Below are 12,500 nucleotides of genomic sequence, written 5' to 3'. Positions count from 1 at the left end.
TGTCTGAAATGGTTGGAAAAAAAAATCAAGCCAAGAGTTTAAACAGTAAAGAATGCATTTAAAAATGATTTAAATTTACATGATTTATAGTTATGGCTGAAATCTTTGATGATGCAATGGCAACATCCACTGTTGCGTTATTTCCAACCCATCTTTCATTACCACTTCATTAATCAAAATCAGTATTAACAGTTGTAAAAGTTGCAGGAACATTGGCATCATTGGTAAGGTCTGCAGAGTGTTTTGATGATATAGCTCGATACTGTAGCTCTTTTACTTGTGGCAGCCTCTTATACAGCTTGATCCTCACCACTGCAGCTTTCAACCATCCACTCACTGTCTCCTTGAACATTCACACACTTCTACCACACCAGAAGAAGCATTTCTTTTATTCCTTTACTTCTTAAGCTGAAGCTTTGGGTTGCTGTTTGTCTTCTGGAGGATCACCAACTAATTTTACAGCTGTAAAATACTGAACAGTTAACACTAAGGTTCCTTTGAGCAAGGCACTTAAACCCCAACCAGGTGCTTCAGTTCAGTATCTCCAGGGCTAATATGTACTGGGCAGCTCCCCGGTGTGTCTGAATGTGAAGACGAACCGAGCTGAAAAAGGGCATGTGTGCTCAGCAAGTCTTCCCTGGATAAACGTTAAATATAAAACGAAAATGTCAGTGTTTTAGGTTGTCTGTGTGTGTGTGTGTGTGTGTGTGTGTGTGTGTGTGTGTGTGTGTGTGTGTGTGTACGTGTGTGGCACAGCGTTAATCACAGGTAAGTTTGAAGTGAAAGCGTCCCTCGAGTTCTCCCATTTACTTGACACTAAATGGCTCCCCTGCTCCACTGATAGTTGGTGCTCAAGCATCCTGTGTCTCACAGAAATATTTTTAAACTCTACTTTAGTGGACTCTGAAGTGCTGTGTTAAAAGTTCAGAACTCTTTGAAGAAAAAAAAAAAAGCATCCTCAGAAAGAACAAGGGGCCTGGTCTGTCAGACATGTTTAAAGATATTTTCTAACAGAGTGTCATAGTTTGTGACATAGTTGTAAGAAAGTGAATAATGAAAAGTGAACACAGAATGACTCAACATAGATCCACTTCAGTACATTACCTCTTAAATCTGTTGAAATAACTCAGACTATCTGAAGAGTGAATAAGGCTCAGCATGAAGTATGCCTCTGTCTTTCTGCATGGTTTTCTCTCAGCTGAACACATTTTTGATGAAAATATGTCTGTTCATCTTTTCTGCAGCTTCTACTCTAAACTGGTCAAATCTTCACTGAGCTGCTGCTTCTTTGGCCGAGGGCTTCCTCGTCTTCAGCCTCAGTCGAGATAAAGTCAGATATGTAAAAGTCAACTTTAAGCCCTGGAAAGTATTTGACATGATATAAAGGAATCAACTTTACTTAGATAGTGGTGTTTGTACTAAAATGCAGTTAGATGTGCGTTTTATAAATACTATCTGCTTTACATTCAGTGTAAATTTATTCATAAAAATATTTTTGGCTGTTCTTTCAAACTGATGTGAGATCCTCTTGACTTCTGACACTTTGAAATGTTCTCACTAGAACTTTGTGTCTTGTTGATCTCAAGTGTAGAGTTGAAGCTACTACTCAATCAATTCAATAGTGAATCAATTAATTTAGACCGACAGTTACTTGTTTTGATAATTTTTTAAACTATAATTCCAAATATTCTCTGATGAATATTTGCAGTGTTTCTTTGTCAACAAAAGGAGACGAGTAGCTTTGGTTTTGTGCAACCAACAATATAAAACCCAGAGTGTTTTCTGACATATTGAGTGGGTCTTGTACATTTTCTCTGCATCGGGTTCATCACTCATCCAAATGGCTACAGTTTAGACTTTGCATCTTCTTTTTAATCCCAAACAAATATTAAAAAAAGCATAAAATAGTTTTTTGTAAACAGGATTTTTTTTTTCCCTCACTAATAAAGTTTGTATCTCAAAGACCATTATAAAACTGATTTCCTTTGATTGGATTAAGCCCTCTCTGGTCAACTAAATAGAGACTGACATATATGTTTTGAACTGTTATAAACTGCTGCACAAATGTATTCAGACATGTTGCTGCATTAACAGGATATATTAGACTTTAAAAGGCTCTACACAGAATTGTCTCAACAACGGTGTAAGTAAATCTGCCAGCAGTTTTCTCATGAATGTACCTTCTTCCGGTATTTATACTATAATGTTCATCTCAGGTAATCACAAGAGGAAATACTGTCTGTTATACTCTGTCTGTCTGTTATTCGTACTTAATCTTACAAATAGAGAAGGTGAGGTTCCTCCCCGTGTGCCCATTTGTCTGTTTCTGCGTGAGTCTGTGTTTGTGTTTGGCTTTGAGTTGCACTCCTCGCACTCCCTGTGGGACAGTGGATCAGGCAATTTCCTGTTAAAAAAAAATCCTACCTGATCTGGAGAGAGAGAGTGCTGTATAATCTTTAAAAGCCAGCCCTTGGGTTCAGTAAAAACATCTGATGAATACAGAGGAGGCGGGGTGTGGAGGTGTGCACATGCCGATGGATGTGTGTGTCCTGCCGCAGTGTTGCTCGGGCTGCTGTCTGAAGGATTTACAGTGTGAGTCTGTGGGTTCGCTGTCATTGCCACTGGGGGCTTCTGTTACCTCTGATGCCAGAGCAAAGTTCCCCTCTGCCAAGGTTGTATGCATGAAACAAGCACTTGGCAAGGTGTAGCTTCTTGCACTTGTGTTGGGACTTGGGGGAATTATCTCAATCGACGATGGCTTTTTCAGATGTTGGCTCTTAATTTAGCTGATTAAGTCAACAAAAATGTCACATGTTTTCCTTCAGCTGTCTGATGAAGTGGACTTCTCTTTCTGTTCTCCTCCACAGCCTCAGGAGGGCCAAATCCTGGGTTTCTATTTACAAATCATCCATTAGGCTGATGTTGACTGATGTTCAGAGAGTGCAAGCAGTAGAATAACCTTCCAGAGATCCTGAAGGATAAGTGTTGTAGTCTGACCAATACTGGATTTTTGAGGCTGTAAAACTTTCATATTTGGTCATTTAAAAATTCACATACCTGATCCAAAGAAAAACTCATAACATTTACAAATGCCTCCACCACCCAGTGAAGTTTACATGCATATCTGTCCAGACTCATAAACCACTCAGAACACCTCATTGGTTTTATTGCTGTAGGCTCTCTGAAGCATTTCAGGTGCTGTTGATGATCAAGCAATGAAAGTTGGAATACTAATATCCTGTCAATCAACTAATCGATTAATCAACTAACTATTTCAGCTCGAGTGAAGACAACACTTTTAAAAATGAAAAGAATCTCGTGGTGCCGCGTTTGAAAGAAATGAACTGACAGCACCAGAGCTCTGCAGCCTTCCTGTCTAAAATCTGTAGACTTTAAGTGCTTCTTACATAATACACCCAAATCTTCAATCGAAACAGTCAGTGGTTGGGTTGTATTGTGGGTAACGGTGCTAAGTTTGACCAGAAAAAAATAAAATCTACAATAGTTCTGTCTCTGCTGCATCAATTTCGAACTTTGTTTAAAAAAACAGTACATTTTGAGTTTGACGGTGTTGCTGTAGTCCTCTGCTAAATTGATGCAGTACCCCTTTAAGTTGGTTTACATTGACTTGTCAGTTTAGTGTCAGTTGTCTTTTTTTTTTTTTGGACAAACTAACACTTATTTTATTTCCTTTATTCTGTCATGAAGAGTTTAGACAGAAGGGTCTTTGGCATCTTGGCAGGAAATACACTTCAGTGAGTCCTGATATTGATATCAGCAGCAGGATTTCAAGGCCAAAGATGTTGCGCTTCAACTCGGGGAACCATGTTCATGTAGCCTGAGGAAAAAGTACTCAACAGTACAAGAGTGAAAATGTGAGGCGAAGTAAACATGTTTCAGTTTCCGCAAGAAAGAAGCACATGAAACTTTTAGCGCTCCTCATTCATGAGTTGTTTGTGCACTGAATATATAACTATCTTAGTGAGCATCCCTTCCTGAAGCCTTTTACAGTTCCAGATACAACATAACGACTGGTATTAGTGATAACAACAACACTGTAGGCTGGATTTGTATGTGTGTTATAAATGTACTGATAATTGCAAAGTGCTTGTGCGTGTTAATTCTTGTGTGAAAGATTATTTGTCTGCGTAGAAGTCGTCACTAAAAACGTACTCACTCCCTGGTTGGCATGCAAATATTTACATTCTTGTGTGAAGTGTGGATACTTCATGAAAAACTGCATGATTATGACATCATTATATATCTGCTTTTTCAGTTGAACTTCTTGGCTGATACAATGCGCACACAAAAATAACTCGATAATGAATTTTCAGAGAGCGCTCGGTCTGTGGAGTTTGTTTTTACTGTTTTGGTGACATCGGTGCCTGTGCACCGCACTACCCAGAGATCATCTTCAAACCAAACAATGTGGGTGGTACTGTGGTGTCTCTTTTTCTTGTATTTTTCTGCAGATGACTTTCTGTCGGTTTTGCTCTTTTCACGGTTTTTGCTGCTCACGCTGTCTTCACATTTCCTCTCTTGTTCATTAGAATGCTTAAATAAAAGCCCTGAAGTTGAAAATGCACAACTTCCTGTTGGCAAGAAGCATCCAACTGCTGAGTGTACATCAGATTCGGTCGTATGAAGTGGCCATACAGTTATTTACTTGAAAATAACGTGGGCTGTCACTTAAATATAAACTGAGCTGATGTCAGCAGTTGAAGGTTGGCCGAGGAGGACGACGCCTTCTTGTCTGCTGGGGAATTTGAAGATAATTGTGTTCTCTGCACCCACCTCTCTGTCTTGCAGGCGGAGATCGTCAAACGGCTGAACGCAATCTGTGCCCAAGTCATCCCCTTCCTCTCTCAAGAGGTAAGACTCAAAAATGCCTGTCACTGTGAGTTAAGAGGGAGGTGGGTGAGAGAGAGAGAGAGAGAGAAGACACAGAAGGTAGAGAAGTGTGTGGTGGATTGTGAGGCAAAAGAGTCAAATATGGACACACGCATGTACAGAGCCATGTATACACGCACACACACACATGCACGCGCACACACACACACACACACACACACACACACACACACACACACACACACACACACACACACACACACACACACACACACAGATTATCCTGGGCTAATCCCCCCTGCTCAGGATAGGCAGATATGCTCTGAACTTATCAAATGTCTCCCACTAACATATGCAGGAGCCAGCGGCTCAGTGTGAGAGAAAATACTTTTGTGTTAAATACATTATAATTGCGTGCACATACAGTAGTGGGTGTGAGAAGTGTGTTTTCTACCGTGTGTTTATTATGGAATCTTTTGGTGTGTGTGTGTGTGTGTGTGTTTAGCTGATAAATCCTCCCTCTGAGGGGCTAACAGAGTTTGTGTGTGTGTGTGTGTGTGTGTGTGTGTGTGTGTGTGTTGAGGGGTGGGAACAGCAGGAAGGAGTGAGTGTGGACTCCAAAAGCTCTCCTCCAGATTAGCCATGGATTAGGAGGGTTTAGGGTGGATTAGGAATAATGGCATTAGACTGTGGTGCTGCTACACAGCCCTGAGGCCCGCAGAGAGGGGAGGCAGGGAGAGGAAGCTGCTTTGTTTTGATGCACAGCCTCGTTTACTGTGTTTGCACACAAAGTGTAACACAGTCACGTTATTATTGTGCAGCAAATCACATCGCCTGTGTCTGCATATGTTTGTGAGAGATTTTTATTTTTGTCATTTTTGGGTATTGTTCCTCCGTGTACGTTGGGATTTTTTTTGGCAGTAGCATACTTGTCTCTAATAAGATTAGTCCACAAAAATGCGTTAAAATATGTCATCTACGTATGTAAGTAAGATTGAGTCACACATTTGTAATAGCAGGATTACAGGATCGGGTCTATATTGTGTATCACGTACTGCCAATTAACTCATGTTTAAAGACTTGTTCCTGTTCAGCCCCTTCTCATACACCAGGGCGTCGGATACAGTGTTTTTTGTCAATGTCATCGATACACACAAGGTGCCCTTTAGCGTTGGCCCCGTGACCTGGGTTTAAGAGGGAGGTCATGTGACGGAGTAGGAGGTCATGTGATGGAGTAGAAAGTCATAAAGTCTGTGTAGGCAGGACGTTGAACCAACACAGGAATTTCACTGAGCAGTGTCTGGGTCTTTGGAAAAGTCAATGTGGATATCTTACGTAACTTGCATGACGTATGTAACGTTACTTATTTTAACCCAAACCAGGATCTTTTTATAAACCTAACCACATTGTTTTGGTGCCGAAACTGAAGCTATTTTGTGTCTCTGGCGGCACATGCTTTGATAAAGCGGCAGTTTTGACTGCCAGGGACGAAAGCATGACGGCCTATTTTTAGATCAGATATTTCTTAATGTAAATCACAATTTTGCTTAATTTGTAATACATTTTTCTTAAGTTATTGTAACTTTTTTTGTGTTTGACTTATATCTTTTTTCTGTGGACAAATGACGAACATTTCGACTCAGCTAGCTGTTACTGTTACTGGAGCTCATAAATATAGTGTCTCATGACCTCCTTCACAACTTGCTTTTTTCACCATTTCATCTTTTATTCTGAAAATGCATTATAATGCAACCCTTATAGAAACACCACATGAATTTTACACGAGCAAAAACTGTTTATGAAATGCATGTGTGAAACATGTATTTTGCCCATGGGAAACATTTGGGAACATTTTCAAGGTGTAATGTGTGAAGCCCATATGGATTCTGTTTTCCCCATGTTATCATATGTTGCTACATTTGGTAAACATGTGTCATACATGTGATCACATGTGTCTCATGTGGAAAACATGGGAAACTCATGTTTTTTTTCTGTAAGGGAAACACTACTGCGACACGATGTGACCATTTCCAACGTAAGATTGAGCAGATTTCTTCTGATGGGAACTATTTTCATGATTTATTCCCACAGCCTCTGTGTTTAGTTATATTTGATCCGGTGTGCCGCTCTGCAGTTTCCACACAACACTGTGGTTCTTAGGAAAATCTCCATTTGTTGAGCTGTTGCTGTTTTTGCTGTTATTGCCACGATTGTTCACCTTCCCCCGGCATCAGTGTGCCCAAGATTTGTAGTCTTTCAGAGGATGATGCCTCAGTACTGCCTTTGGTGCCACAATGAACAATGAACACTATCTGTATCGATTCAAACGACAAAGTAAATTATTTATTGTATAAGAGAATTTTGTGTTGTCCATCCCAGGTTTATAATTATTGAAAATGTTGATAATAATGGTATAAAAGCAAGCTACCAATTTTACCAGAGTGATGGATGTTTTCTCGTGTGTGTGTCACGTTCAGGCTGGTTGGATTCAGTCTGCAGAGGTGTAGCTGAACTCGGTGGTCAGGTTCATTTCCACACCTGATAAGCTCTTTCATCTCTGGCGTACTTTGATGTTTTGCGCTCCTGGATGAATCTTGCCGCTCTCTCTCACCGTCTGGATCCGTCTTCCTCTCTCTGTACCCTTTGTATGACTTTGCCCTGCTAGCTGTCTGTCTCTCTGGATATCTGTCTCATTCTCTGGCTCTCGACAAAAAAATATGTCTGTTTCTGCCAGTTGAAGTTTTTGCAGCAAAAACACCATTATGAGATGTGTGAGCAGAAAAAAAGACAAGAGAATTCAATTGAATTTCTGGTTATAGCTGCTGTGCCATAAACATGTTAATTCTCTCACACACTGGGCTCCTTCTTTGGATATTGTAGGAGTCTATACCAGAATGATGTTGTGCTATCGTGGACCCATCTCGTGGCACGTCCTTGGGCATCCCCCTGTTTGGTTTTCTGCTCCACGCAGAAGGAATTAACTGGCCTGTGTGAGTTACACTTGACCAGCTTTAGTGCACTCTAATTAGCTGCTTGCTGTTTTTTCTGCCCGGCGATTTTTAATGAACGCACCGCTGAGTGTGGAATTGTGAAAAGAACCACTAGTTTTCCACATAAAGTGCTAACAGCAGTGATGACTCAGAGGTGTCATGGCCTCTTCTCCGTTCAGAGCTTTGGAGTTTAATACCATGTTGGACGCTTTTGTCAAGAAGTTGAAGGAAAAAAATATCAGGTTCAGGATACAGTAAAAGTTTATAATTCACTCTGTTACTGTGCATTTATAACTCACTGAACAAGACGAACAACAGCGTGTCAGCTTTTATCATTACTAATGTATATGTGAAGGTCATTGTGTAACGTTACAGTGTGTGACTAATTGATTATGTGATTCAGGTTCGATAGGCAAAACAGACTGACGCCATTGGACAGAAAAAGTAGAAATGTCATCATAAAACACATTTCAAAGACGGATGTAGCAATCTTACATTTAGATAAGGTGGGTGTGGTATAATAGTAGTAATAATAATTATAATTTGCTTTATTTGTGTAGCCCCTTTCACACAAACAATGCAGCTCAAAGTGCTTTACAGCAAGAAAATGACACGCACTAAGTGCCTCACATAAAAATGGATATAAAGGAACATGAAAACATGTAACAGAATGTAATTTCAAAATATGAACAGATGAAATTAAACACAAAAGAAGACATTGATAAAATCAAATAATTGAAATACAGAATAAAGTACAACACATTTTAAAGGCACATAAGTGCAAGACAGTTTCAGGTGTAGCTAGGTAAGGGTTAAAGTAAAGAGAAATGTTTTGAGCTTTCTTTTCAAAGTATTTACTGAGCTGTCTACTCTGATATCTACAGGTAGTGTTCCTCAGCTTTGGAGCACAACTGACAGAAGCTGCATCTCACATTTGTGTTTCAGTTGTTGGATCCTCCAATAGTCACGCAGCAACTGATCACAATGTTCTTGAAGCAACATGGTTAGCCAGAGTTAGCGATGTAACTTGGTCCAAGCCCATCCAGAGTTTTGAATGTGAGGAAGAGGACCTTAAAGTCAATACTTTGTGTTACTGGTAGTGAGTGCAGAGCAGCTAGAACTGGACTGATGCTCTCTGCTGTTGGTTCTGGTTAACAGCTGAGCTGCAGAGTTTTGGATGAGCTGAAGTCTCTCTGTTGTTTTCATATGGGTTCATATCCATCTTATTTAAATGTTCTTCACATTTACTTTATTATGACCCTGCTGAAAGCCACCAGTTGAAACACGCTGACTGACAACCAAGTTATTCTTTGCACTGAAAGTGTTGCTGGAGTTGTGACTCACATGTTTGTAGAGTCTTTTTTGTGACTCACGTGTGTAGAGTCTTTTTGATATGCTATATTATCATCTTTAGTTACACCAGAGAATTGTTATAGGATGAATTTGTGATTCTATAGGAGCACGGTTGTTGTTCCCTCTAATCTTCAAAATCACTCTTAAAAATCCAGGTGTCTGAGTTCAACTAAATGTTCTTTTCTCCATCTCTGCTGCTGTTCCAGGAACTCACTCAGATTATTTCTGTCTGTCTGTCTCTCAGCATCAGCAGCAGGTGGTGCAGGCAGTGGAGAGGGCCAAGCAGGTCACCATGGCTGAACTCAACGCCATCATAGGAGTGGGTGTATTTTACTCACACACACACACACACACACACACACACACACACACACACACACACACACATACACACACACACACACACACACAAAGAAGATGCAGAGAGCTTTTTTATTATAGCAGAGATAAATGTAAATCTTGAAAAGGATAATGTGAAGAAAGTGCAGCTAATCAGTGGGTAGCAATGCTGAAGGACATGCAGAATGAATGAATGAATCAACATTACCAACAACAAAGATGAGTGTCGTTCGTGTTTTCACATCACTCTTTCACTGAAGTTCAATAAATGGGTAGACATTTTCAACTTCAGTGAGTCTCTGTCAGGATACTGAGTCATGTTTATTTATAAAGACTTACAATGTGAAATATAGCTCTTTTACAGTAAATCATCACATAACCTTGTACAATGTTAAAAGCAGTTATTTCCATAATACACCTGTTGATTGCTTTCTAAAGGGGGTGAGAGAGATTTAATGGCCAAATGTAGCTTATCACAGTTAATGTTGGTTATATGAGTAATACCATAAACAATATATAAAAGCAGAAATTCCATTCCATAGAAACTGTATGTTTGAGGTGATGAAATAATATTTACAATAGCGTAAAACTCACCAGGCCGTAGTCTGAATGTATCAAGTAACATTTGATACACCTAATATTCATTTTTTTCCCATTTACTTTTATTTGGTCTCTGTCTTCCCTTCTTCCTCTCATCTCTGTCCTCATCCCTCCTCCTTGTTTGTCTCCTATAACTCTTTACTGAGTGTGTCTGTGTGTGCTTCAGCAGCAGCAGCTCCAGGCTCAGCACCTCTCCCACGGCCACGCCATTCCTGTCCCGCTCACGCCCCATCCAGCGGGCCTGCAGCCCCCTCTGCCCCCGGGGGCCAGTACTGCTAGCCTGCTGGCTCTGTCCTCCGTCCTGAGCCACCAGCTTCCGCTCAAAGATGAGAGGAAACACCACGATAACAACAGTGAACACACAAGAGGTGAGGCCTGCGTGCTTTGTATGTGTGTCGATTCTGCTCTGTGTGTGCCTGTTTCTGTGCAAGTGTTGGCGTCTCCATGTCTGAAATATGTCTTACAATGCTTTACTGGTTCTTTCTGTGTTTATAAGTCACAGTGGGAGTTTTTTTTTTTTATTACTATTATTATTTATTAGGCTAAATTTGTAGTTCTACTGCAGTTACAGTTTAATCTAGAAATAATGCAAACTAACTATTATAACACACACACACACACACACACACACACACACACACACACAAAATAACTGCTGAAATTAGTATTATGGTACATTTTTGCAACCTATGAAATAAGAGCTTTTTAAAATTGCTTTAAATCTTTACATTTACCGAGAAAATCAGATATAAAGCCTTTGTTTATCTTGAAACCTTGTAAAAACCTTTTGTAACATGCCATAATTTAATACAAATTGCAGTAACTTGCACTGTTTAATTTCACTCAAGCACATGCTAAATATGTTTAACAAACAAAAACATGAAGGATTAAATCTTGTGTTCAGTTAATGATCCCAAACCATTTTTACATGTGGAGAATATCCAGTCATAGTTATGAATTATATCTCATCTTGTACTGTCTGATGTTTAATTGTTGGTACTGTGAATGAACAGCCGTTAAAACAATTAAAAACTGATTTGTCATTATGCCGTTTTAATTGGCCTAATAAGGAGCAATACACAACCACCATGATGCCTCTTTTCTCTTGTACACAGAGAGCGTCTCTAATTCTTCTCTGAGCTGACTTTGAGCTCAAGCATTTAATTACAGTTCATAGAGACGTAGATATGAGTGTTTGTGTGTGTCTTTGTGTGTGTGTGTGTGTGTGTGTGTGTGTGTGTGTGTGTGTGTGTGTGTGTGTGTACAGGATAGAAACTGTGTGTACCAGCACTTAATTACTCTGTTGCAGCAGGGCTGTGAGGGCTTTTACAGTGCAGTAGAGCAGTTAACCTTACCCTGTAGCTTCAGTAAAGCTAATAGCTGCTAACTCAGGTAATTCTCACCCACATTAGGAGAACAATCAATAACAATACAATTCCATCTCAAGCCGAGGTCCTCAGAAGGAGTGAGTGCATGTAGGGAAGAGCTTTCTTTATTTAAAACCTTTTTAAAAGCGGTCTTTTCTGTAATTCATACTGTAGCAAATTTGTAAACTTAGTTGCCAAGTGCAGTGTCATTTTGACCCCCTGGTGTCCTTCATTTACAAATCCAACAACTTTTTTTTTGGATGTCCTCGTTGTCAATATTGATGTGTTGACAGACAGACAGCTGATCACACTGTATGTACACACTATGCATATTTACTCATACAAATCATCAGATAATTTATGTACGTTTATGAACCCTAAGCTAAAAAGGCCTAATAATTACAGCACTTACATTAGAAGAAATGCATTTGCTCTATCTGCTGACAGCAGAATGTTTAATACTGAGTTTAGTTTATGTGACTGTTGAGTTAAAAACAAGACATCTTCTTATAATCTGTGGCAGGTTTTCAGCAGCCTTTCTCTAAAATCCATCTAACAACATTGGCTAACATAATTTCTAGCAGTTGCTTCAGTGCTTCATGTAACTTTTATTTGTGCTGGCACGGTGTTCATGTTGTGTCCGACTTCACTGATGGTTCACTGAGGCCGACATACTGAAATCCTATATTTCTGCCTTGTTGTCCAGCATTTCAACACTTTATTAAGCTGCAGGCTAGCCAGAAAATGCTGACCAGCACTAACTGAAAAGAAACATCAAAACACTAAATTAACTTTTTTATGTGTGTTTGTAAAATTGTTAGACTCACATTGGATAGTTAAAATTCAAAATGGATGAATTATTTTTTTTACTCCTCGCATTCTTCTTTGTTGAAACCTGGTGACGACACTACGCTACACTGCACACAATGCAACCCGTCCATTGTCAGTTCGCTCACAAACTGCAGCGTGTTGTGTTAGCAGTGACTAACGCAGCTTCGTG

The 12,500-nt window shown here is 39.8% G+C and overlaps 1 protein-coding gene across 4 annotated transcripts in view; it reads left to right on the top strand.

Annotated features, from left to right (window-relative positions):
- LOC138191532 (transducin-like enhancer protein 4) overlaps positions 1 to 12,500 on the top strand; it is a 39,993-nt gene that overhangs the window by 8,912 nt on the left and 18,581 nt on the right. For 2 of the 4 annotated variants that reach the window (XM_069138406.1, XM_069138404.1), the window contains exons 5-7: positions 4,810 to 4,872; positions 9,439 to 9,513; positions 10,300 to 10,501. In XM_069138406.1, the coding sequence (XP_068994507.1) occupies positions 4,810 to 4,872; positions 9,439 to 9,513; positions 10,300 to 10,501 (340 nt within the window). The remainder of the gene's footprint in view (positions 1 to 4,809; positions 4,873 to 9,438; positions 9,514 to 10,299; positions 10,502 to 12,500) is intronic. The other 2 variants (XM_069138405.1, XM_069138407.1) reach the window with 2 other exon arrangements.

Source organism: Embiotoca jacksoni, unplaced genomic scaffold (assembly GCF_022577435.1).
Source record: "Embiotoca jacksoni isolate LCO1_2020_lvr unplaced genomic scaffold, fEmbJac1.0.p SCAF_8, whole genome shotgun sequence".
Lineage (NCBI taxonomy): Eukaryota > Metazoa > Chordata > Actinopteri > Embiotocidae > Embiotoca > Embiotoca jacksoni.
This window is presented reverse-complemented; position numbering and strand designations above follow the sequence as displayed.